The 27,619-nt window shown below is 35.1% G+C and overlaps 1 protein-coding gene across 2 annotated transcripts in view; it reads left to right on the forward strand.

Moving 5' to 3' along the window:
• The window catches only part of Znf638 (zinc finger protein 638), a 75,091-nt gene extending 48,086 nt beyond the window's left edge, over window positions 1–27,005 (forward strand). For both annotated transcript variants that reach the window (XM_069988935.1, XM_069988936.1), the window contains exons 15-28: window positions 768–808; window positions 3,543–3,674; window positions 6,573–6,701; window positions 7,980–8,021; window positions 8,785–8,919; window positions 10,616–10,741; window positions 13,152–13,189; window positions 17,288–18,488; window positions 19,202–19,267; window positions 20,092–21,034; window positions 22,484–22,588; window positions 23,679–23,771; window positions 24,499–24,617; window positions 26,691–27,005. In XM_069988935.1, coding sequence (XP_069845036.1) covers window positions 768–808; window positions 3,543–3,674; window positions 6,573–6,701; window positions 7,980–8,021; window positions 8,785–8,919; window positions 10,616–10,741; window positions 13,152–13,189; window positions 17,288–18,488; window positions 19,202–19,267; window positions 20,092–21,034; window positions 22,484–22,588; window positions 23,679–23,771; window positions 24,499–24,617; window positions 26,691–26,756 — 3,236 coding nt within the window. In that variant the 3' untranslated portion in view covers window positions 26,757–27,005. The remainder of the gene's footprint in view (window positions 1–767; window positions 809–3,542; window positions 3,675–6,572; window positions 6,702–7,979; window positions 8,022–8,784; window positions 8,920–10,615; window positions 10,742–13,151; window positions 13,190–17,287; window positions 18,489–19,201; window positions 19,268–20,091; window positions 21,035–22,483; window positions 22,589–23,678; window positions 23,772–24,498; window positions 24,618–26,690) is intronic.
• Window positions 27,006–27,619: the final 614 nt, after the last annotated feature.

Raw genomic sequence — 27,619 nt, forward strand, 5'->3', positions numbered from 1 at the left:
AGGGTCATACTAAGTCAAGAATATTAGAACCACTTCAATGTCTCATGCCTGTAATCCTAGCTGCCCAGGAGGTTGAGATTTTAGAATTGAGTTTGGAGCCAGCCCAGGCAAGAACGTCTGAGAGACTCTTTTATACCCCACAAACTATCAGAAACAATAACAACAACAAAAAGACAGAAGAAGGGGGCTGGGAAGGTAGCCCAGTGGTAGAGTGCTTGCCTTGCATGCCTGAGGCCCTGGGTTCGATTCCTCAGTACCACATAGGCAAAAAGAAAAAGGCCGGAAGTGGTGCTGTGGCTCAAGTGGTAGAGCACTAGCCATGAGCTGAAGAGCTGAGGGACAGCGCCCAGACCCAGAGTTGAGGCCCCACGACCGGACCCCCCCCCCAAAAAAAAAAAAGACAGAAGAGGAGCTATGGCTCAAGTGGTATAGAGCACCAGCTTTGAGCAAAAAAAAAAAAGGGAAAGCTCCCTGGTCTTGTTCAAATCCTAGGACTGGCACCAAAACAAATAAGTAAATAAAAATTTTAAAATGGAATATAATAATAAGATTTAGATTTTTACTGTGGATTGTTCTGAAATTAAGGAATAAACCAGATGTGTTTTTTAGAATCCCATGTCACTATTGTAGTTATTTCCTACTAATCATCTAGACTTTTGTCAGTTGTAAACATTTTCATATAATTACTAGTAGGATTATATTAAATATCTGTCTGAGTTTTAAAAAAATGTAACTAGTCATTGTTTTTATTATATTTTGGTGTTAAGAAGCTGCTTTGGAGGCCACAGAAAATGAACCAGTGAGCAAGGTTAGTTTTTTTGTTGTTGGTTTTTTTAAATTTGTATAGAGGGGTTACAATTACATGGGCAAGATAATGACTACATTTCTTATCAAGCATTGTAGCCTCCTCCTTTGTTTCTCCTTCCCATTCCTTCCCATTCTCCCCTCTCCCCCACCCAAACTTCCCTGCCCCCCCACCAAAGTTGTAAAGTTCGTTTTAGACATAACGACTTGTTTATCTCATTGTTGCAATGGGTCCACCTGTATCCCTATTTAAATGATTTGTTTTTTCCCTTCCCCTCCATAAATTATACCGACATTAAATAAAGTGAAAGCAGGGGTTAAACTGTGGGGGAGGGACATACAAAGCAACAAAGAAATAATCTTATAAATGTGTTAGAAAGTGTTAGAAACAATCGCATGAAAGAAAAAAAAACATTTGAATACATATCTTAGGGTTCATTTCCCTAACATCACCTTATCTGACCTTTTCTGCTTGACTCAGACATATACTAGATATTGCAAATAAGGGAAACCATGGGACCTGTGTTTCTTTGGGCCTGGCTTACTTCACTTAATATAATTTTTTCCAAGCCTTTCCATTTCCTAACAAATGGGGAAATGTCATTCTTTCTGATGGAGGCATAGAATTCTTAATTGTCACCTCTTTTCTTATCTCATCAAATCTCTAGTCCTGTTTCTGGATTCAAAGTCCTTACCTATATCTTTCCTGTCCAGCTTATACTTCTCTTATTTCCCTAGTTCTTTCCTCCCCTCCAGCTATTTTGGGATGCTCAAATCCCAGGACATACTAGAATTATTCTTGTCTCAAGGATTTGTCCTGTGGTTTACCTATTCTTTATTTACCTTATTCTTTTAAAACAAAAAACTTTTAGCAAAATGCATTGTTCTTTAAGACTAAGGTAAAAAATAATCTACCTAAAAACTACTCTAAGTTACAGAGTAAGTCCCCCAAATTTAGGAACAGATTATCATTAAATGTTTTTTCAGGGTAGGTGGAATTTGGACTTAGGGTCTTGCACTTGCTAGAGAGGTGCTTTACCTGTAAGCTGTGCCTCTAGATTATTTTTTCCCCAGAGAACAACTTGTTGAATTGCAATTGTTTTTCAGGTAAAGTGGAGTGTGTGTGCATGCATGTGTACATGTACTGAGCCACTTAATTTTTTTGTTCAAGGCTGGCATTCTACTACTTAAGCCACACTGCTCTCTGTTTTGTGTGTGTGTGTGTGTGTGTGTGTGTGTGTGTGTGTGTGTGTGTGTGTGTGCGTGTGTGTGCGCGTGCGCGCGCGCATGCGCATGTGCGTGGGTGTATAAATGTGAGTCTTACTGATTTGTCTGCCTAGGCTAGGTTCCACCCTTGATCTTCAGATCTCAGCTTCCTGAGTAGCTATGATTATAGGCATAGGCCACTGGTACCCCATGATAAACAACTTTTGAAATTAGAACCAGTACAAATTTATAAAAAAAAATTTTTCTCATTACATGCATATGAGAGATATAATATTTGCAATACTAGGGAATTTCTTTGTTTATACTTATGGAGATGTAAATTGATGTTTATTTAAAAGACATAAATAGTCTTTTATCATTTTCTTGTGACTTATGTCATTAAGCATGTGTTAAAATTGTGGTCTCTGGTGGCATATGTTAGTAGTCAGGGAGAGAAGATCACCAGTTAGAGACAAGCCTGGGTTATACCTTAAACAAAATGGCCCTGATACTGGTGGCTCATTCCTATAGTCATAGCTTCTCAGGGGGCTGTGATCTGAAGGTTGCCATTGGGAGCTAGCATGGGCAGTAAAGTCTGTGAGACTCTTTATCTTCAACTAACCACCTGAAAACAGAAGTGCAGCTATGGCTCGAAGTGGTAGAGCTCTGTCCTTAATAGAAAGGCATAAGAATAACATTCAGGCTCTAAGTTCAAGCCCCACAGCAAATAAAAACAAAACAAAGATCTAGTCTTAATAATTTAGATTTTACTTGTTTCGATTTTAAGGTCATTCTAATGCTAAACCTAGGTTCATTTTTTTCCAACCTCTTCAAGAAGCAACTAAAGTCTTATTCCATTAAAGTACCATTGAAGGAGTGATTTATGAATGCATGTAACTGGGCTGGGTAAAAAAAACCAGTTCAGAGTCACTGGTTTATGAAAATTACTACTTCTTACCTTTTTCTCACAAAATATCAAAAATATTGCTAAGTTTGTTATAGCACATCTTTAGGATATTTTTTTCCCAAAAATCAACCCAAGGAAAAATTGGCTGGATAAGAGAATATATTTTAGAGAATAAAATATATCTGCGAGAAAGAATGGATTAGCTAAAACAAAGCACTTGATGGGGATCCAAAAGAAATTGTTTTTATATTGCCTGAAAGTGATAATGTTATTGAGAAAGATAAAAATACTTGCTGCTTTGGAGGTTGAGGCTGTATCATAACAGGGCATAGAAATGGCAAGTAGTACATGAAAAGAGAAGAATCATTGTCAGAGAAAAGTAGACTTGTGTTTTCATATAAAAGGAGGAGACCTACAGACCTGAACTAAACAGCTGGTATGACTGTAATTACTTGTATTTGATAAATGGAAATTTGAAAGTGGAGGGAACATTTGATTTGAGGTTCAGGTCAGCCTTCTGACTTTATTAGGCTTTCTTCAGTAGTAAATGCAAATTGAGTAATAATTTAACATGACAGTATGAAGTATAACTTATATAAATGTAATTTCTTAATTTGTTTTGAAGGAAACAGAGGAAATGTGTGTAGTACTTATTTCTGATTTGCCTAATAAAGGATATTCTGTAGAAGAAATTTACAACTTAGCAAAACCATTTGGTGGTATAAAGGATATTTTGATTTTATCATCTCATAAAAAGGTAAGAGTTGATTTGTCTGCAAGCACACTTTGAAAAAAATCTATGAAAATATTGACTTAAATTACCCTAACATTGTTTTACCATGAGATGTTTTCTTGGCACAAATGTCCTTTATTTTAGTATTGTACTACTCAAGCATAGTTTTAAACAGCTTTGCTCAAAATTTTGACTATAAAATGCTTATCTCATGTTTTTTAAAAAATTAGTAATTTTTTATTTTTTGGTCGGTTATGGAATTGAATTTATGTCCTGAGTGCTGTTCCTAAGCTCCTTTTGCTCAAGGATAACAGTCTACCACCTGAGCCATGGCACCACTTCCAGCTTAATTAGGGATAAGGGTCTCATAAACTTTGCTGCCTGGGCTGGCTTGGAACTGTGATCCACAGATCTCAGCCTCCTCAGTAGCTGATTTACAGGTGTGAGCCACTGGTGCCTGGCTTCTAATATATTTAATAAATATTTTCATTTTATGATTTTCTAGATCATGATTTTACTAGTATTTTCGTTTTTTCACCAGTGATACTCAATTCCACTGTCAGCAGTGCTTACAACAACCTAGCTTATTCTTCTGTATATATTCCATTTGTAATTGTAAAACAGCACAACAAAATCTTTTTGTTAATATTAAACAACTTGTGGAAGATAATTAAAAATGATGTCCTTAGCTGGGACCGGTGGCTCACGAGTCTGCAAGCCTAGCTACTCAGGAGGCTGAGATCTGAGGATCACAGTTCAAAGCCTGCCCAGGCAGGAAAGTCCATGAGACTCTTATCTCCAATAAACCACCAGAAAACCAGAAGTGCCACTGTGGCTTAAGTGGTAGAGTGCTAGCCTTTAGCTGAAGAGTTGAGGGACAGCGCCCAAGGCCCAGAGTCCTACGACCGACCAAAAAAACAAAAAGAAAGAAAGATGTCATTGAAGTGGTTGGAAGACGATTTTGAACTTAAGTCTTCCTGTTTTCTAGGCAGACATTTCTACAACATTGAGCCAAACACTGAAAGTAGTGTTTTTGTTATAGAAAGTATTTGGCATTATTAAATCTGTGAAACTAGAGTTAGATATATATTCAATGATTATCAGAGCCAGTATGCTTGAGAAAACATGAAGTGAGTACAACTGATTTAAAGTAGTTCTCTTATTAATTGACTGATTGTGTAACTGTATAGGTATACTAAAGACCATGAAGTATAAATTGTTAAACAGTTTACTGTTAAACTGTTAAACAGTTTACTGTTGTATTTCAATAAAGCTGATTTTTGTTTTTGTTTTTTTTGGGGGGTCCGGTTGTGGGGCTTGAACTCTGGGCCTGGGCGCTCTCCCTCAGCTCTTCAGCTCAAGGCTAGCACTCTACCACTTGAGCCACAGCGCCACTTCCGGCTTTTTTCTTTTTGCTTACGTGGTGCTGAGGAATCGAACCCAGGGCCTCAGGCATGCAAGGCAAGCGCTCTACCACTGAGCCAACTTCCCAGCCCAATAAAGCTGATTTTTTAAAAGGGGATTATTTCTAATGTTTATAGGCAGATGATAATATGAAAGCAGTTTTTAATATTAGATTTGTTTTTATTGTGACTATATTGAACTAGGGAGAATTTTAGGTAAAATTGTTATATCAGATACCAAAACATTTATAAAAACATAGGTTAAATAAAGTTTAAGGGGGGTGGGGGGGAGGATGGGATGGGAAGGGGAAACAGGAGGAGGCTACAATGCTTGATAAGAAATGTATTCATTATCTTGCCCATGTAATTGTAACCCTTCTGTACAGTATTTTCACAATAAAAAAAGAAAATTTAAGCACAGACCTATTAATACTTCTAGATATGACCTAGAGAAATATCAGATTCAGTTCCCCTGTCCATAAGAGTTAGATTCCAAGACCTCAATAGATACCTGAATCTGTGGATTATATATGTATATATTTAGTATATTTATACTATTTCCTCTTTCAGAAACAGACGTTTTCCCTTTTCATTATAAATTAGTACTTACTACACACAGTGGCTGTAACTTTTATAGTTTAAAATGTGACAGCAAAACTAGCAAAAATTGATGTTTTTTGACTGAATAAAATCATGGATTTAAGATACACTGTTAGCATAAATTCTAGCAACTTTAGCCTGCATTTTTTATTTATTATGTAGAGAACTTTTATAGTTTCACTTAAAGGATCTTGAAAAGTTCAGATCCGATCTTGAAAGGTTTTTCTGTAAAATGGAAAAAGGAGTTTATGTCTACATTATGTTAGAGCATACTAAAAATGCAATAAAAATTGGCAAATAAATTAGGGATAATTTAATAGACCTACAGTTATATACACAGGTACTGATGATTTCTATCAAATATGTAGAAGAACGTTTAACCTATTATCTAAATAAGAAAATATATACAGCCACATTTCTTTTTTTTTAATCTTCTCTAAGTCTTTTATTTAAAAATCCACATCTATTAATATTAGTTTTCTTTTTTTTGGAGGGGGGTGTCTGGTCATGGGGCCTGAACTCTGGGCCTGGGCACTGTCCTCAGCTCTTCAACTCAAGGCTAGTGCTCTACCACTTGAGCCACAGCGCCACTTCTGGCTTTTTTTCTTTTTGCTTTATGTGATGCTGGGGAATCCAACCCAGGGCCTCATGCATGCAAAGCAAGCGCTCTACCACTGGGCCACCTTCCCAGCTCTACAGCCACATTTCTTTAGTTTTTTCTCACATTTTCATTCCAACAATCATTATATTTATTTATTGAAGAAATACTCGTAAAATGTCTGTTATATTCTGGGTACTGATAGAGAGCTAAGGATGCAGTAAGAAAATTTTTTTGCTGCCAAGTTGTTTTAAGTCATTTTACTTTGAAATATTAAGTATTTTCAAGAAAATAAGGTTATTTTACTTTCTATTTTTAAAGGCATATATAGAAATAAATAGAAAATCTGCAGATTCTATGGTAAAATTTTATACTTGCTTCCCAATGTCCATGGATGGAAATCAACTCTCGATAAGTATGGCTCCTGAAAGCATGAATATAAAAGATGAGGTAAATCATAGATTTTGAGCTTCATTTTTATTAGATCTTTCAAAATGTTTTAATCAAATTCATTATGCTACTTAGTTTTCTTCTTTTGGTTACGTGTTGTTATCTAGCTTTTCCTCTCTCTGTAGTAAATCACTGTCTCCTATTTGTGAGTTACTTTCATATTGAGGAAATTCTATGTCTTAGGTTTGTTGGATTGGAAAATAGTTGAAAAGTGTTTGAAAATTCAGTCATCCAAACAGGGATCTCAAGTTTTTGTTTCTCTCATTTCTCACATATTTTTTCCTCATTAGATGTCATCTATTTTAACTGTTTAAAGATGTTCCCTCTACTATTGCTATCATCTCAAGTTTTCACTAGGGAATAGTTGAACTCTTCCACCTTTAGTTGTTTTTTTTTTCTTTTTTCTTTTGGTCGGTCATGGGGCTTGAACTCTGGGCCTGGGTGCTGTCCCTCAGTTCTTCAGCTCAAGGCTAGCACTCTACTACTTGAGCCACAGCACATTTCCCCACATTCAGTTTTGTCACCTTCATGTCCTTTCTCTACAAAGCCATGAGACAGACATAAAATTGAGTCTGTTCAGATTCAGCTTCATCTGAAAAAAATACTTTAATAAAGAAATACTTTAATGTTAATTATATGAGATATAATGAAATATAGAGTCTCTAGAGGGAAGGAGGAAATATAGATAATTTGGAAAAGCTTTTCAGAATCACTGTTAATTTGATGTACTAGGTGGTATTGTTCTACACATGTATCAAAGAGAGTTGAAGAGCCATAGTCTCTCACAATAATGGTCGTGTCTCCCTCTATACACAGACTTCTATTAGGTATCCTATGGCAATTTTGACATTCTTTTTATCATGCCACTTTGGGTATAATTAAGCAGCAGCAAATCATTATGCTATTTTTTATTTTCCTGAGTCTCTTGTTATTCTTCATTCCCTATTTTTCTCTCTTTAATTGAATTTTATTGTTTAAGTTATCTTCTTTCTCAGTTGTCTCTTAATGCTTAAATATTATTTTGAACATCCTCTCTAAATGGCACTCACTGCCTTAGACATTTTACCAAGGGAGTAGGAAGAATTAAATTGTATAGCTAGGGTGAAACTTCAGTAACATCAGAAAGAAAGTTTTCAAAAAGGTCAAACTTTTGATGCCTCATTTTATGAAATACTAGGTAGTATATGTTTGTATATGTTATTATATTACAAATCTTAACTAAGTATATAAATAAGAAATCACTTCTGTCTTTAACTTTTATTTGTTTTGGCATTTTAGGAAGCTCTGTTTATAAATTTGATTAAAGAAAGTGACCCAGAGGTAAGTTTTACATTTACATACTGTTGCTAACTTGTTTAATTGGAATACTGATTAATTGTTCACCTTTTAGGAATTAAAAACATAGTAATTTTAACATTGAGGTGGTAGAGATATGAGATGGATCTTCTTGGTTAATAAAAAAATAGAAATAAAGGGTTTTTTTGGTAGTCCCTGATGTAAAAAAAGAAATTCCCATATGCTGGGCTGAACCATCAGTAGCCAAGTAGGTCATTATCCATCTGGGGGATGGTTTGGGTAAACGTGAACTCTGGGACTGGGCTCTGTCCCTTAGTTCTTCAGCTTCTAGTACTCTACCACTTGAGCCACAGCTCCACTTGCGGTTTTCTGAGTGTTTTATTGGAAATGAGAGTCTAATGCCTGGGCTGGCTTTGAACCATGATCCTCAGATCTCAGCCTCCTGAGTACCTAGGATTACAGGTGTGAGCCACCAATGCCCAGCTGTGTGTGTGTGTGTGTGTGTGTGTATAAATTGATCACTCATATTTAAAATTGAGATTTCACTGCTGGACTGGAATGTAGCTCAGTGATAGAGTGTTTATCTAGTAAGAACCCTGAGTTTGATCCTCAGCAATAGAGAGGAATGAAAAAGAAAAAAAAAAAAAAGCTATTTCCATCCACAGTATCATTTTCTCACTATTAAAAGAAGACATGATCTGGCTTCATCAATATTAAATTGCTATTAATCTGTATTTTACAGTTAAATGCTACAACTTTTTTCTGTGCTCTCAAAAAAAAATTACAGGTAGATGTTGATAAAATATGGAGCCGGTTTGTACATCTTGATAATTTGCCAGAAGATGGACTTCATTGTGTACTTTGTGTTGGGCTCCAGTTTGGAAAAGTGAACCACCATGTATTCATGAATAATAAAAACAAGGTAACAAGTTCTTTTCTTGAAATCCTTGATGTTATGTCTAGAATATATTACTGAATTCTGAATTGTGGTCTGTGTTATTTAACTTGTGAATTGAAGCATCAATAAACATTATTCAACCACTTAACAGAGTTATGATAAACCAGAATATTTTCTCCTGAATTCTCATAAGAAAGAAGAGATATCTCTGTTTAGAATAAATAAGATTCACACATGAGAATACGTAGTGCCAAGAGCATTTTATGTTTCTGGGAAATTTAGACATAAGTGCATTTGTCTGTGACTTAACTAATTTTGTGATCTTATTAGCAGAGTTGTTTAAAAGTTCCTTCTATATATAAAACACACAGTTCTATTTGTATGAGAAGTATAAACAAAATATTTCATGGTTTAGCTTCTGTCTTCAAAATTAAAAACTAAGCATGGTTTAATATATACTTCAGCTATATGATCATTAAAATTATATTTTTGTTTTTGTTTATTGGAGAGAGTGTCACTGTAGCTTTGGCCGGCCTCAAAATTTATCCTTCTGTCTCCGCCTACTGAGTAGTATATTAAAATCATGTACCATTAGACCCAACTTAAAATTAGAATTTGATTAACAATGTATTACTTACAAAGTAAAGATTTCATATCAAAGTTAATTTATGTTAGGGCTGGGAAGGTGGCTCAGTGGTAGAGCGCTTGCCTTGCATGCCTGAGGCCCTGGGTTCGATTCCTCAGCACCACATAAGAAATTAAAAAAGCTAGAAGTGGCACTGTGGCTCAAGTGGTAGAGCGCTAGCCTTGAGCTAAAGAGCTGAGGGACAGCACCCAGGCCCAGAGTTCAGGCCCCACGACCAGACCAAAAAAAAAAAAAAAAAAGCTGCTACCAAAGTTAATTTATGTTACAAAGGAAAAGTATTGAATATGCTTATGATACATTGATTGTATTTTTACTATAGAAATGGGATCATAGAGTATGGAATGTAGGATATAGATGACATGTAGGAATTTTGAACCTTTCTTCAGTCTTTTTTTTTTTTTTAAGCCTATCCTTTTGTTTTGCCTTGCTCATACAATGAATGCTCTTAGGATTTAAATTCTTGTTGTCTTTAAAATAAGGATTAAATATATCTTTGTAATCCTATGTGTCTGAAATCTGAAAGAAAAAATATTCAATTTTTTTAACTTAAGCAACAAATTTTTATTGTGAAATACACAAATTTTACAATTTGTAAAACTGAAATTTACCGTTTTAACTATGTTGTAATATAATTTAATGGTAATTAGTGCCATCATCCATTTCCAGAACTTTTCTATCTTCTTAAGCTTAGGCTTCTTGCCTATCCATCATTAATCTCCCTACTAACTCTCTCCCAAACCATCAACCAATATTCTACTTCTGTTTCTGTGAAGGTGAATACTATAGATACTGAAAAATGTGGAATTAGATTTTCCATTTTAAGGCTAAAGAATATTGTATAGAATATACCTTATTTTTAAAATTGATTTATCTGTTGATAGACAGTTGGGTCACTTCTAGTTCTTGGCTATTGGAAATCATGCTTCTTTGAATATGAATGTACAAATAGATGTTTGATATCCCTTCAGTTTTTAAAGAATTGAAAATTCAAAATTGAAAGCTATATGTTGCTGGCTCATACACCAATTCTTCTTTAAAGTTTTCAGTATCTAATCAGACTTTTATTCTCTCTAGGCCATTCTTCAGTTGGAAAGCCCTGAATCTGCTCAGTCAATGTATAGCTTTCTGAAACAAAATCCACAAAGCATAGGTGATCGTGTATTGACCTGTACATTGTCTCCAAAGGTTGACTCATCAGAAGTAAGATTTTCTTTTTTTTATTTCTTTTATTTATTTATTTTTTTTGGTCATAAGGCTTGAACATGGGGCCTGGGAACTGTCCCTGAGCTCTTTTGCTCAAGGTTAGTGCTATGCCACTTTGAGTCACAGCTCTACTTCTGGTTTTTGAGTGGTTAATTAAAGGTTTAAAACTCATGGGGACTTTTCTGCCCTGGGTGGCTTCAAACTGCCATCCTTAGATCTTAGCCTCTTAAGTAGCTAGGATTACAAGTATGAGCCACTGAGGCCTGGCCAGGATTTTCTTTTTAGGTCAGGTTTGGGTTTTTTGGAAAATAAAAAAAAAGTATAAATGTCTTTCTAAAACTGAAAAGACATATTCTGGATTTAATTTGGAGACTTATTTTCAGATAGTATCAAGCTAATTGATTTTAGATTTTTTTTTTTTTCTTTTAAAAGCATGTTGTGTGGGACTGGGAAGGTGGCTCAGTGGTAGAGTGCTTGCCTTGTATGCATGAGGCCCTGGATTTGATTCCTCAGCACCACATAAGCAGAAAAAGCTGGAACTGGTGCTGTGGCTCAAGTAGTAGAGTGCTAGCCTTGAGCTGAAGAGCTGAGGGACAGCGCCCAGGCCCAGAGTTCAGGCCCCAGGACCGGACCCCTCCCCCTCCCCGCAAAAAAAAAAAAAAGCTTTTTGTTATATCTTAGAATTTGTTTCAGTATGTAAATTATTTTATATACATATCAAGAGGCACTTAGGCAGTGCACCTTTGTGTTTCTCTCTTGAGTATCCTCTTGGTCTCACTGTGTGTGAGTAAGTAGAATTCCTGTACAATTTGTCATATCCCAGTGCATTTTAGATGTTACTTCTGCATATCAGAGAAAACATGGGCCATTTGTCTCTCTGAGCTTAGCTTACTTCACCTAACATGATTTGTTCTTGTTCCATCCATTTCCTTGCAAATGAAATTATTCTTTCTAACGGCTATGTAAAATTCCACTGTGTATAATGTACCACATGTTTTGGATCCACTCATCTGTTGAGGGACATCTGGGCTGTTTCCATATCTCAGTTGTGCAACAACAAACATGGATGTGCAGGTGTCCTTATATCCTGGCTCATGATGTTTGGGGTAGATCCCCAGGAGTGGTATGACTGGGTTATAGGAAGGAAGGTCGATGGTTAGTTTTTTGAGGAACCTCCAGACTGCCATCCAGAGTGGTTCTACTAGTTTATATTCCCTGCAGTAGGGTTCCTTTTTTCCCCACATCCCCTGCCAACGTTAATGTTGTTTAAATTCACACTTTTGGCCATCTTAATGGAATGAGATGGAATCTGAGTTGTTTTGATTCACATTTTCTTATGCCTAAGCATTTCCGCATGTGTTTCTTTGCCTTTCTTACCTCTTCTAAGAAGTCGCTCCTTAGCTCCCTTGCTCATTTAATGATTGGTTTATTAGGTTTGGGAGGGATGAGTTTCTTGAGCTCCTTGTATATATTGGGTATTAGTTCTTTGTCTGATATATTGCTAGCAAAGATCTTTTTCCAGTGTCTTGGCTATCTTTCCAGTTTAGTAACTATATTCTTAGCTGTGCAGAAACTTCTTATTTTGATGTAATCCCACTCTCAGGTCTCTCTCCTAACCTGGGACTCTATTCAAGAAGTTTCTGCCTGTGCCTACAGTTCTAATATTTCTCCTACGCTCTCTAGCAGTAGTTTCAAAGTTTTGGGACTGACATTGAGGTCTTTGATCCACATTGAATTGCTATTAGTACATGGTGACAAACAGAGATCCATTTTTAGTTTTCTGCATAAATATTTAATATTTCAAAGGGATTACTGTTCTAGATTACTTTTCTAGTAGTAATATATGTTTGAGTCAAAGGGTTTTTTGTTGTTTGAAATGAAGTCTTGAGAATTGCCCAGGTGGTCACAAACTTATGTGCTCAGGGGATCTGCTTACCTAAATCTCCCAGGTAGCTAAGACTCTTTAGACATAAAACCATACCCTGCTGAATAAGACATTTAAAAAAATCTATCTTATAAATAGAAATCTTTTAAACATAATTCCACAAAGAACATATTGGTATTTCTTTTCAGGTTCATTAGTTTTTATAAGCAAATGATGCTATTTCCAGCCTTTTGAAGTATAAAACATTTCTTACTTATATCAATATAAGTAAACTTTCTTAATTGTTTTATCATTATTTATACAACCCACTGTTAGCAATCTGTAATGAGAAAAATTTTCTAGAACCTGGTAATTACATGGACATTGAAAACTAGCTTCTTTCATATATTTTAAAGATGGTGGTCTTTTTTTCTTTTGCTTCTTTTTTTATCTTATATTTTCATTGAAAACCATAGAATTGAGGGGTTAAATATTGAAAATAGAGAAAAATAACCTCTAATAAAAATGTTAATTGTATTGCAGGCTCAAACTGAGAAAGACCCAGAACTAGGAAAAGAACGGTATGTTTTCTTAAGTTTGCTAACAATATTCAGTAGTTACTGAATTTTATTTCTACATTTTACAATAATTGTTTTCATTGTAACAAAATATTCTTAACTTGTATTCATTTTGTCTACTATGAGTTTATTGTCTTTTTGGAGGGGTGTGGACAAGAAGGGTTCTTGTTTTCATAGAGATTTTATTTGCTGCTGTTTGCTTTTTTATATATACTATTTAAGTATTTATGGTCATTCAGTGAAAGTATATGAATAAACAGTTTGAATGAAAGGTGGATCTATTATGTATAAAATCTTTTGCAAAGCCCCTTAAATAATTGAAATTCATAATCAATAGTATAAATTTTTGTTAGATTTTCCTATTCCAAAGGTTTAAAAGCAAAAGTAAATTTAAAGTTTTTATTAAGCTAAAGCACAAATAATTTTCAGTGTATATTTTGTTATAGTTTTAGAACAGCTGTGTGAAGAAAGAATATTTGTCCAAAAGTAATTTTTATATCCTACTTTGTATTAGAGGATGAAACTTGATACTCAGGCTGCTCAAACTAATTTTTCACAAACTTGTTTGCCCTGCCCATGCAGTACATCTTCTATTTAACACTTACTCATTCTGATAGTCACTACTTGTCTTCACCAATAACCACCTTTTACTGCTTTTCATTATGAATCATTGGTTTAGAATATTGCTTTCACTAATTGATCTCTGCTGCTTGTTAGTCTACATTGTAATATCATGTAAGTTTTAAATACCAGTTTGAATATGCTTAGAGATAAAAAGTATTTATTTGATGCACCAGCTTCAAGATGCCAGTAAACCAGAATGCCTTACAGGTTTTTCTTCTTCATAATGGATTTTTTTTTCACAAAATCAGAGTATTCTAGATGACAAAGATGATTATGAGTACATTAAAATATTTGTTACTTGTAAGCAGTAGATGTGTTGTGTCAGCACCTTTTTTTTTTTTTGCTGGTTGTGGGGCTTGAACTGTGGGCCTGAGCACTGTCCCTGAGCTCTTCAGCTCAAGGCTAGTGCTCTACCACTTGAGCCACAGTGCCACTTCTGGCTTTTTCTGCTTATGTGGTGCTGAGGAATCAAACCCAGCGCCTCATGCATGCAAGGCGAGCACTCTACCACTGAGACACCTTCTTAGCCCCTTAGCACATTTTTTTAAATTGTACATTATCAAACTAATGATATATACATAGGAAATAATACCACTAACTGTTTTCTATGAAAATCCACAGGATGCTTAATAAGAGCAATGCTACTTTAGAGACCTAAGTTTGGCAATAGTATCTGGCCAGAAAGTACATAGGTTCTCCCATCTTCTGTATTTTATTTGGCAGAGTCTTTTTATAAAGTCTGTAAGAAAAGTTTGTAGCAATAGCAATTGGTCATCATTTTCCTTTCATTGTTTAAATTTATTTTTCTTGTAAAAATCAGATGTATTTAACAAATTTGGCTAATTTAAAAAATTCTAGAATTGATGACATTTAAGTTCTCATTTTGCTACCAGTCTTTTCTGATCTCTATAATATCACAAAAAATGACATTTCTTTTGGAGTAAAATGATACCAAGAAAATACCAATATTATTTATTATGAGTATGACCCTTCATTTATAATTAATGTAAACTATGTGCAGAGATTTCTATTTAGAGAAAAGCTTGCATTCATAATTTAACAATAACCTACATTGTATCTCTCCTTCCCCCCTTATGATAAAAAGTACTGTTTCTATGAGATCTCAGCCTCCTGAGTAGCAAGGAGTACAGTACCAACAGGGCTTGAGCACTGTCCCTGAACTCTTTTGCTCAAGACTTGTGCTTTAGCACTTTGAGCCACAGTTCTCCACTGAATAATAACATTTTAATTTACAAACTTTCAGTATAGTACCAGGAAGACTCTTGATATATCCTTGAGCCAGATCAAAAAGATTTCCATAATTTTCCCCCCAACATCATAGATGTTCTTTTAGGGTTAATATACAATTTGATAATGAGGTAGGAATATGCTTTTCTATTGGAAATGAGTCTTGGAATTTAAAAATAAAAGCTGTAATTTGAAAAATAACCATTTAACTACTGAAAATGTTACTGCACAATTGTTTCTTGGTCATAGTTGTGCTTGGCCACAAATTTTATTGTAGTTTCAGAATTTGGAACACTTACAAAACCCTCGGGAGCCCTGTGCCACTTGTAATCCTAGTTACTCATGAGATTGGGGATTGCAATTTGAGGTCACAACAGGCATAAAAATTAGAGAAATCTCTTCTCAATACATAGTTGACTGCAATGACACATACCTGTCATCCACAGGGTACATGGAAGGTTGAGATTAGAAGGATCACAATATAATTTTAATTAAAAAGTACCAGGTATCCTGGGCAGAAATATTTATGAGACTGCCATTTTTGTGGAGGAAGCTGGAAGCAGTATCCAGCACACATTTGTTTTCCCAGCAACACTGGAAAGCCCAAAAAGTAGCTAGATTAAGATTGAACACTGAACCCTGAGTGGAAATGAGACCTATCCTAAAAATAACCAGTGAAACATAAGGATAAAACATGGTTCTGGAGTGTCTCACCAATTTAGCATGCAAGCCTGAGGTCCTGAGTTCAAATCACAGTACTTTACAGACAAAAATCAGCTTTTGGTATTTTCCATATAAAAGATGTAAATCATTTCAAATTAAAGCATTTTCAGCATACAAAGTATAGCTCACATAGTAAGTAGAATGCATATTATTACTTAGATTCTCTTACTATTCAGCTTAAACTCCATGAACTTACTGCCATCACAACTTTTATATAGTAGGTGTTTCTCCAATGTGGTAGAGAAATAGAAGCCTTCACTTCATCAGCCTTGGGGGAGAACCAGTTTATTGGCTAGACTGATGTAGTACCACATTTACCAAAGTTTCTGAAATATAATTAACATCTCAGTACAGAGGTATACATCATCTTGTAGTGTTAACCAAAAGATACATAGACATCCTTTGGGAAGCATGTTAAAGAGATAGCCCATTCTCTCTTTCCTTGAAACAGTGGGGGAAAGGTCAGTATTTTTTACTTTGAGATATTGATATGGTACAGTCACTTCAGTTATCTTCCTCCAACCTGCTTCTAACTTTGTGTGAATGTACTTATTAAACTTACATTGATAATCTACTGAACATTGTCTTCAGAAGCTTTTATTTTCTATGATAACCCCTTATCCGTGGAACATTAATATCAAAGCAATTGTGTTTGTAGTAAGGTAATTCTATTAGTTTCACTTCTAACTTTAAAATCTCCAGGGCTAGGAAGTGGCGCTGTAGCTCAAGTGGTAGAGCGCTCGCCTTGAGCTGAAGAGCTGAGGGAGGCCCAGAGTTCAAGCCCCACGACCAACAACAAAAAAAAAAAAATCTCTAGGGCTGGGAAGGTGGCTCAGTGGTAGAGTGCTTGCCTTGCATGCATGGGGCCCTGGGTTCCATTCCTCAGCAATACATAAGCAAAAAGAAAAAAGCTGGAAGTGGTGCTGTGGCTCAAGTGGTAGAGCGCTAGCCTTGAGCTGAAGAGCTGAAGGACAGTGCCCAGGCCCAGAGTTCAGGCCCCACAGCTGGACCCCCCAAAAAAATCTCCAGTAGTCATTTTGATAGTTTTAAAGAAAACTGTCGATTAAAACATCATCATTAATAAATACAGTTCTTAAGAAACTAAAAATAAATCTGTCTTCTATCAAAAAAAAGGAAAGTGATGTGATTGAATGTGGCATTTTCTCCTTACTAGTTTTCTTTTTATATTCTTTTTACATAAAGTTCACATACAATATTTTAAATTTCAATGCATGGTTTTATTGTAGAATAGTAAATATTTGAAATTTTTCAATAGCTCTTGTTTGGATGAATTGAGAAATCTTCAGTGAAATGGAAGGTCTTTTAAAGTTTTACATTGTTGACATATTTACATCAGAATATCTTAAGCAATTTAGTACTGATTGGGAAATCTATTTCCCAGTGCTTATTACTTATACATTAGGAGGTCTTTACCATTAGCATTAGTAGAGTTATTTATAAAGATTGAATTCTCATTATGGTTTGTTTGTTTTTAAATATTTTTAGCCTTGACTTGAAAAATAGTCCGGTTGGCCAGAGTGATGTGCAAACAGCATCTGCTAGTCCCTCTGTTAAACTTAATGAGGTTGAAGAAGAAACTTCTTCCAGTAATCAAACGGAAACTTTGGGACAACAGGAAGAAGTGGTTAAGGAAGAACCTGAAAAGGCACTGTGTGACTTTGACTTTTCTCTTGAAAAATTGGAAATTGAAACTCAAGGAGAGCTCAACATAGAAATTCCTCTTGTAGCATCCACTCCAGCCAGTATTGAATTATTCACTGAAAATATAGAAGAGTCTGCTTTAAATCAGCAAGTATGTAACAATGACTTTGAGAAGCAAGAAGCAGACATTACAAATCCTGAAACAGAATTGTCAGTATCTGAAAACAAATCTATAGAAGATAAAAATATCCAGAGAATTCTTGAGGAATCTTCGTCTGCAGCAGAAGGGGGGTTTTTTGGAATTACACAGGCTGTGGTAGAAGATACAGCTGAAGTGAACAAACCTGAAACGGTTTCAGACATAGTAAAATCTACAATTTCAATGCCAGGAATTTGTACTGAGGAAGAGAAGGTAGTGAGTAAAAAGGGTACTTCTGAAAAAAGTAACATGGATGAAAAGGAGGCGAATGAATTTAAAGACAAGGAAACCAGAGTGGATATGCAGATAGGATCAGAGAAAGCTGGAAAGAATGAAGCTAGGGTGGTTGCAGAAAAATTGGAAAAAATTATGGCAGCAACGAAAGAAAAGCCTGAAGAAAATGCTCTGATCAAAGCATGCCCAAATAAAGGAGTGGGTCAGACCAATAAGCCTGATGAAACTGGTAAAACTAGTATGCTGACTGTATCAAATGTATCTAGCACTAAATCAACCATCAAGGCTACAACTATGATCTGTTCTAGGGCAAAAACTACAACAACTGAAAATCAGAAAAGTTTAATAAAATCTGTGTTCAGAGGTCAAATAAATGCTGAAAAGAAACTTTCACCAAAGGAATTTGGTCTATTTAAAAGTGCCAGATCATGCTTGGTAGAAAACAGCAGTAAATTTAAACCTACTCAGAGTGATGTTACCATAGGAGGTGGTGGAAGGATCTCAGCACTGCAAAGCAAGGATTCTAAACTGGATTACAAGGACATAACAATGCAGTCTCAGGAAACAGAGGGTAGACCTTCTGTCATGAAAGGAGATGACAACAATAATAAGGTGAGGAGAAAAAAGGATGCCTTTAAAGTGGTTCTGTCATGCTTAGCTCTGTTGCCATAGCTGTGGAATAGGTATATACCAACTTCCGTATCTCCTTCTTAAACTTTCATAACTGTTTCTTAAACAGTCTATTGACTTAAACCATTAGACATTGGGAGTATCATGCTCAGAGTTTATATTAATTAGTTTTGGAAGCATTGGGAGTATCATGCTCAGAGTTTATATTAATTAGTTTTGGAAGTGGCGTTGTGGCTCAAGAGGTAGAGCATGCTCTCCTTGAGCTGAAGAGCACAGGGACAGAACCCAAGCCCAGAGTTCAAGCCCCATGACCGACCAGAAAAAAAAAAATAGGCAAATTAATTGGTTTGGAAACACTACTTGATCGGAAATGTAACTGTAGATCAAAGGTAAAATTGGTTGGAAATAAAATTGTGGTTAAAACCTTTAGCACTTTTAAGTTGAACCTTCCTTTATTAATTATTAGTTCACTGATGTCCCAAGTAAAGCATTATGGGTATAGGGAAAGAAAGATCTGTAAACTGTAACTTAACTGCAACTTTTAGACTACTTGTACTCTTAAATGATTATTGGCTTCATTTTGTATATTTGTATAATAATAGTTTTATATATGCTCTGTCAATATTCTCTTTCTCTGAATATTAAAAACATGATTGTAAATTCTGTTTTTCTGTATTTCTTACTTAATATTTTAGGCCTTCGGTGGGCAAATCACTAAGAATTCTAAAAGCACTACTGGTAGAAGTTTCAAATTTAAAGAGGTAAAAAATAATCAACTAACACTAACCCATCATTTCCATCCTCTCATAGCAGAGCTCATTTCTCTTGTATACCCATGTGTCACATCATAGTTAATGCATATGTTTAGAGAGTGAATGATACAAAGGGATAGAAATGGAGTGTTTCATATTGACACTAGCACTAATTGCACCACTGATTCATTTATTTTATCTTTAAGTAGGCTTAAACTTTATTATAATATGTACTAGTAATTGAGTATTGATAGCATACTAACTAGGAACCTTGCACAGATTTTATTTTCTTTACTGTAGGTACCTTTTTTCATATTATGGATAGTTGTTTTTAAACAGTTATATTAGCTTATAATAAGACTTAGTAATAATTTTTTCAGATAACTTTCTCAAATTTTAAACTATATCTTATTGTATAAGTTAAAATATGTATTATCAATCAATGATTAATTATACAATCTAGGTAGCGATTTACTTTCTAGAAGTCCAGTGAGACTCTGGAATATTTGTTAGATATTTAACATGAAACAGTAAATTTATATTGTTTTGACCAGGGCTTGCTTTATATTTTTGTACCAATACAGTTCAAAATATTTGGGAAATGATTATAATCTTGTTAATATAGAAATAGAATTTGATTGTGAATACCTGTGGTATTTACATTGAAGCATAATTAATTTGTAGACCTTTCAAATGTAATTTTAGTCCTTAGGAAACTACTTTGCAGTGAAGTTCACAGAAAAATGATCCACATGCACATTTATTTTGACTATTTAGAACCTATCCAATGGTCGGTAGTTGTTCACAACACTGTTGATTTTTAATTCCAACAGGAAATACTATTTTCATTTAATTTGGATGAATATGTTACTGTGGATGAAGTTATAGAAGAAGCGAATCCTTCTCAAGCCAAGCAAAATCCTTTAAAAGGACAAAGGAAAGAAACTCTCAAAACTACTCCTTCCTCTGAACTTAACTTAAAAAAGAAAAAAGGAAAACCTTCTATTTCTCCCAATGTTGAGGGAGGCTTATCTTTTGTAACATTGGATGAGATTGGGGAAGAGGAAGATGCAGCTGCACAAGCACTAGTCACTGTAGATGAAGTAACTGATGAAGAACTAAACATGGAAGAAATGGTAAAACATTCAAATTCACTTCTTACATTAGATGAATTAGTTGATCAAGATGATTGTGTTTCCCACAGTGAATCTAAAGATGTTACTGTTCTGTCAGTGGCTGAAGAGCAAGATCTTCTTAAACAGGAACACTTGGTAACTGTGGATGAAATTGGAGAAGTAGAAGAGCTACCTTTAAATGAATCAGCAGACATAACTTTTGGTACTTCAAATACTAAAGGAGATGAAGGAAGTGCTGTAAGGGATTCCATTGGGTTCATTTCTTCTCAGATGCCTGAAGATCCTTGTGCTTTAGTTACTGTAGATGAAATACAGGATGATGGCAGTGATTTGCATTTAGTGACTTTGGATGAAGTAACTGAAGAGGATGAAGACTCATTAGCCGATTTTAACAACCTTAAAGAAGAGCTCAATTTTGTTACTGTAGATGAAATTGGAGAAGAAGAAGAAGGAGACCATGATTCAAAAGTTGAGTTAGCACAGAGCAAAAATGACTGTTCTACAGATAAAAAAGGAGAAAGAAAGAAGAGAGTTGCCAGCACAAAGAAGACAAAACTTGAAGCCTTGTCCCAAATGGGTCCAGTAAATGAGAATGTGATAGAAGAAGATCCGAAAACTATGAATGAAAGACACTTAGCAGGTAGAAAATTGAAAATGGTAGTTTTCCTATTTTATGAGAGTATTACATTTAAAGTTAATTTGAAAATATATATTGAAGCATTAGCAGTAATTTCACTCGTCAAAATTTCTTAAACTTTCTAGGTGCCTGGCTTACACCTGTAATTCTAGTTACTCAGAGGCTGAGCTCTGAGAATCATGCTGTGAGACCCAAAAGCCAGAAAAGGAGCTGTGGCTCAAGTGGTAGAGCACTAGCCTTTAGCAAAAAAGGTCAGGGACAGCACCAGGTCCTGAGTTCAAGCCCCAGGATGCTTGCTCTCTCTCTCTCTCTCTCTCTCTCTCTCTCTCTCTCTCTCTCTCTCTCCCTCCCTCCCCCTCTCTCCCTCTCCCCCCTCTCTGTCTCTCTCTCTCTCTCTCTCTCTCTGTCTCTCTCTCTCTCTCTCTCTCTCTCTCACACACACACACACACACACACACACAAAATTCTTAAGCCAATAAATGGACAGGTATAGCCAGTGTTTTGCGCCAAAATGTGTATAATAGTTTCACAAGTTTCTCTTAGTTACCAGGTAAAAGTTGTTCCAAGTTATTCCTCAAGAAAAGATGACAAAGCCAAGAAGACTAACAGAATTAGAATTGAAATAAAAATGATATATTTGCTGAGCACTAGTGGCTCCTGCCTATAATCCTAGCCACTTAGGAGGCTGAGATCTGAGGATTGTGGTTCAAAGCCATCCTGAGCAGGAAAGTTTTTCATACTCTTAGCTCCAATAAACTACTCAGAAAAGGCTGGAACTAGCTCTATGGCTCAAGTGGTAGAGCTCTAGCCTTGAATAGGGAGATTTAGGGACAGAGCCTCCTCGGCCCTGAGTTCTAGTCCCAGGACCAGCAAAAAACAAAAAGAATTGTATATTTGTATTGTGGAGAAAACAGCTTTTTAGAGAGAGTATGGTCATACCCTGCTACATCCCAATTTTTGCTTAAACTTAGGAATTCCAGTAGGTGCTATTTTTATTTAAAGTAATATTTTCATAGAATAGAATAATAGAGTAAGCACTCTGAAAAATTTGAGCCAACTAAGAATAAAATATTAGTATAAATAAATTATTAACCTTCTGGGACAAATTTTAAAAAGGGACAAAATGATCAGTGTACAATAAATAAGAAAGATAAATAGAAAGTTTTGACTAAATTGAATATTTTTAATAGAATTCTTTTTAGAAATAGGTTTACCTACCTGACAGTGATACACACCTATAATCCCAAGACTAGAAGGTAGAAAGAGGAGGGTTGTGAGTTCAAGGCCACCCTTGGCTACATGGGGAGACTGTCTCTAAAACATACACACAGAATTTTCTTCCCAAATTTGGATATTGTTTGCACCAAAATAAGATTCTGAAATTGTTATTTAGTTAATTTAATATGCTTAATTTTAAATGCCAGATCAATAAATTAGACTTTCTCTTTAAAGCTAAAACAACAATGAAGAGAGTTAGAATTGGAAAGGCACAGCCCTCACAAAAAGTTGCTGTGGCAGAACCAGCAAAGGCTGAAGAGGTCATCCAGATTAGTGAAGGTAAAGAGGATTCTTGGGGTGGGAAGAGAATTACATATTATGGAATGGTGGTAAAGGTTTCAAAGGTTACAATAGGAAAATTGAGCAAGTGTGAGAAAGGGTAGGCTTGTACTTATTAAACCCAGATAAAATTTTTATTTTCATAATTGAGATATTGGATGTGGGTGCTAAGACATAAAGATATTCTGGTCCTGTTGCTGTAACACATCTAAAACATTTATTAGCTATCTTAATTATTTGTGACATGTCACAAATTTGTGTCATAGCATCCATCTGATATTATTGGTAGTAAAACGTTAAAAATAGGTAAAAGAAAAGTGCACAGTTTTTATTCTCAAGTTTATTGATTCTGAGAGGTGAGGGGAAAAAAATGAACTGCCCAGTGTGTTTTAAACAGCACTGCCCTGTAAGGGAGTCATTTTTCACCATTTTCTTAGTAACACCCATCTTGTCTAAGGATAAGCGATCAACTATGATTGTTTGAATCCAGCAGAAGTTAGGCTCTCAGTATGGCTTGCCAGTCTGAGGACTCCCTTTTTGGTTTCCTAACAAAGAATACTCCTTGATCTGCTGACTTGAATTTTACATTTTCCAGTTCCTTGCACATATAACCCAGTTCTAGTTTTCTTACTAGGAAAACCCCTTAACCTTAGAATCCCTCGTAATGCCAAGAAATACATCTGGAACTGTGTATTTTTGCACCTTGGTTTCTCAAATTGACCTGGCTACAGTTTACTTTCCTGGACTTTAATATTTGTAATTTCATTGTGACTTTTATCTTAAGCTATCCATTTAAGTTGTGTTTTCTGGGTTGGAAGATTGTCAGAACAGTTTTGCTGTGTCCTTTTCCCCTAATCAACCTAGTGGCTTTCATATACATGTTAACTGCTGGTAACTATAGAAACTTGACTTGTTACCTTTAAATTCTTTCTGAAACTATATACATATATAAAATTTTGTTTAGCCCTATAATCCTAAGTCTTTTAGTCTTGTTAATCTTTGAAGATAAGGATTATCCAATATAACTGCACAAAATTTGTAAATTAATTTTCAAATAATTTTTTTCCCTGAAAAAAAATTTAATGACTAGTTAATAAAGAATCTGAATTAAAGGATTCAGAACCAGATCAAAAACGCAGGAAGATTGAAGATGACAAATCAGTGGCACCTGATGTCCCTGAAGGTAAAGTAAAAAAGATGTTTTTTTCTTATCTTTGTGAAATAAAAAATTAGCACAATAGTACGTTGTTTATGTAAATAATTGAGTAACCTTGCTTGGCATTTTACAGATAGCTTGTTTTTTTTGAAGTCTGGCAAAGTTATTTTTATTGTGTTCAAAATGTAGGATAAATCTCCTTTTTTTGTTTTTGTTACTTTCATTGGTGTTCGGGTGAGAATTGAGTTAAACTTGCTTAATCAGAAACCCCTGAACATGCTGAAAGCTTAGATAACAAATGTTTTATGCCATTAAAAATGAACAGAGGGGAACCTGATTATTCATTTATACATCATATTCAATAAGCAGATAGTTGCCCAGTATTCTGCTTTTTTTTTACTCTTTTACTTTTACCTGGGTATTCCTAAGATCTTAGTCTGAATGTTCATAAGTCTAAAATAAGAATATTGTCAGACTTTTATCCAGTGATTTGCTAGTTTGAAGGATAATCAAGACAGTTATTTGTTATTTGAAGATTCTCCGTGGAAAATTTATTCAGCTTGCAGTATAGCAGTGCAGTGGCATTTTTTTTCTTTTCTTGGAGACTTTGAAATATTATTAGAATTATTAGTATTGTGATCCCAGCATGTGTTGTATTTACTTAACAAGTTTGTCCTGTTTTGAAAATTGGTTTATATAATTTTTGCTAAACTGTTGTTTTCCTTTCTCTTTTCTTTCTCCTCTTGTCTTCTAGACTTAGATTTTCTTGTACCTAAGGCTGGATTCTTTTGTCCAATTTGCTCCCTCTTCTACTCAGGTGAAAAAGCAATGACAAATCACTGTAAGAGTATACGTCATAAGCAAAATACAGAGGTAATTTTTAAAATGTTTTTTAATCAGAAAATTATTCAGGTGCTATTATTTTGTAGCTGAATTATTTATCAGCCAAAAGTGCCTATTTTTCCTTTTGTAAATCTAAGGTCTTATTTTTGTCCTTTACTTGCTAATAATTTCTAGCCGTTACACCTTTCCTTTAACAGTAACTTATGCCAGAGTAGCTCATTACAGATCAGTAGTTTCATATTTCACTCCCTTAGACTAATAATATGTGTTAAACTGTTTATCTTGCTGACCTGTTACGAAGTCATCTGTTTGTTAGCATATTAAAAAAATTGTGCTTATTTATTTCCCTAAACTGACTTAATCAGAAAATCTTTACAGGTTTAGAATGTTTTGCTCTAGAGAATTATGAGTGGTTGTGGTTGAAACAATGGTTCTAATTCTTGAATATCTAAAGATTGCTTTATTTATCCTCTGTATTGAATTTGAAGGATACAGACACTTAATCTTTATTGAACTATTATGCGCTAAAAGCTTATTTATCCCCAAATCCACTTTAACAGTTATGTGTTACCATTTCAGTTTTAAAGTTGATGACACAGACTTAAGGTTAGGTTTCTAAACTCAAGATCACATGGTTCATTAAACTGAACCCAGTTTTAATTTGTACTAGGCCTAATCCCATCCACATTTTGCTATGCTTCCTGTGTCTTTAACCTGGTTGAGCATGTCTTGTTTTTCCACTTACAGTCTTCCATCAGCTTTATGTGGCATTTGGAATTATCTTTAAACTGATATGATTCAGTTTTGCTTCTCTAAACTTCATTTCTTTTTAACGTCAGCTTTTCCAGTTCTTTGTTCTAAGAGTCTCCATCCTGCTTTTTCATCTCTATATGTGCCTTTGCCACCTCCTTCCAACAACCCTATTTGTATGACCAATTCTTCATCTTTTTCTTCTCAACTCAGATATTAACTTCTCAGAAGTGGCTGTAAAAAGAACCTAGCAGTCTGGGATATAGCTCAATGGTAAAGCACTTGCCTAGCAAATGCAATGTCCTGGTTTCAAAAAAAAGAAATAAATGACACAAAAAAATACAGTTAAAAAATAGCCAGGCACCAATGGCTCACACCTGTAATCCTAGCTACTCAGGAGGCTGAGATCTGAGGATCACCATTAAAAGCCAGCCCTGGCAGCAAAGTCTATGAGATTCTTTTTTTTTTTTTTTTTTTTTTTTTCAGTCCGGTCATGGGGCCTGAACTCTGGGTCTGGGCGCTGTCCCTCAACTCTTCAGCTCAAGGCTAGCGCTCTACCACTTGAGCCACAGCACCACTTCTGGCTTTTTTCTTTTTGCTTATGTGGTGCTGAGGAATGGAACCCAGGGCCTCATGCATGCAAGGCAAGCGCTCTACCACTGAGCCACCTTCCCAGCCTGTCTATGAGATTCTTATCTCCAGCTAACCACCAAGAAAACTGAAGGTAGTGCTGTGGCATTAGGCTGAAGAGCTGAGGGACAGTGCCCAGGCTCAGAGTTCAAGCCCCACGACCAACCAAGAAGGAAAAAAAAAGGGCCTAACTCTTATGTTACAACCTCAAAGAAGTCACCCCAATTTTAGAGCCTATATTTAAGTTGTATTTTTTGTGGTGCTACATGCTACAAAGTTTACTCAGGACCCCATACATAATAGGAAAGTACTCTATTTCTGAGCTATACTGTAGCTCAATTCTTTGGTGGTAGTGATTATAATTTTAGAAGTGTTTGCTACTGCCTATCCAAAATTACCTTGTTTATTTTTCTTTTTTCTCACTAAGTATAAGCTCCATGGTTATAAAATATCTATCTTGTTTCCTATTGAATCCTTAAGGTGGATTCAGTGATAAGTTGATAGAATATGATGTGATACACTAACCAAAATGTTTGGTGTATTATAAAGTATCAGAAAGCTGATGAATGAAAGGAAGGAATGTTAATAAAAGGCACTGCATTTCTAATACTTTGTGTTTTGGGATCAGGCTCTTTTAAATTATAAATATAACATATTGGGTTTGCATATATATAGTAAAACAACATCTCATAAGTTTTTCATATTGCTTATTGCTTTTAACAGAAGTTCATGGCCAAGCAAAGAAAGGAAAAGGAACAGAATGAGGCTGAAGAAAGAAGTTCTAGGTGACTGAAGGAAAGAAAGAATTCATTAGTAATTCCTATAGGGTCCAGTTAATTTGTGTATTTTTGTTATCACTTACTTTGTAATCTTTGTTTCAGAACAAGTAGTCATGTTGTACAAATTTCTGATTGACCTTGATGTAGAAAGACTGATGGGTAAAAGTATGATGGGTTTGATTTTTATATCAAATCATCAGGTATGGAAAAATATCTTTGTAGAAGTGTTAAAATAAATGTTTCTACGGTATATTTAAAATACTTCGATTTTGTGGTTGATATATTAATGACTTGATTGCCTTTGATTGCTACAACCCCTGGAATTTAGACAATTTGAGAATTCTTTATGTATTTATTACTCAAAGTCATGACATTTCAGTCATTCATTTCTAAAGATCAGAGGTTTCTTAAAATACTCAGTTTTTCTGGGTAAAATCAGATTATGTTTAGTTGGTCCAGGTAAGTTTTAGTAAAACATTGCTTGACTTTCAAGTGTGTTTGGAAGATGGGATTTTGGGATTGTGATGGTTTTTGTTTTCTGCTTCTGTCAACCCTGTATTTTTACTAGGGTCCATTCAAAGTAGCATTTGCAAAGTACAGTATTTGCTTGAATTTATTTCCTGTTAACTATCAGAAAGGCTTTTTTCTTAACATGATCTGTAGTTCCATCCATTTTCCAGCAAATAAGATAATTATTTCATATTTTTTGGTTGAATAATACTACATTGTATATGTATACTACATTTTATTTATTGACTAATGGGCATCTAGGCTAATTTCATATTTGGGCTATTTTGGTTTTGGTTTTGGTTTTGGTTTTTTTTGGGTCTGGTCATGGGGCCTGAACTCTGGGCCTGGGCGCTATCCCTCAGC

Source organism: Dipodomys merriami, unplaced genomic scaffold (genome assembly GCF_024711535.1).
Source record: "Dipodomys merriami isolate MVZ:Mamm:240054 unplaced genomic scaffold, mDipMer1.0.p SCAF_37, whole genome shotgun sequence".
Taxonomy (NCBI): Eukaryota; Metazoa; Chordata; class Mammalia; order Rodentia; family Heteromyidae; genus Dipodomys; species Dipodomys merriami.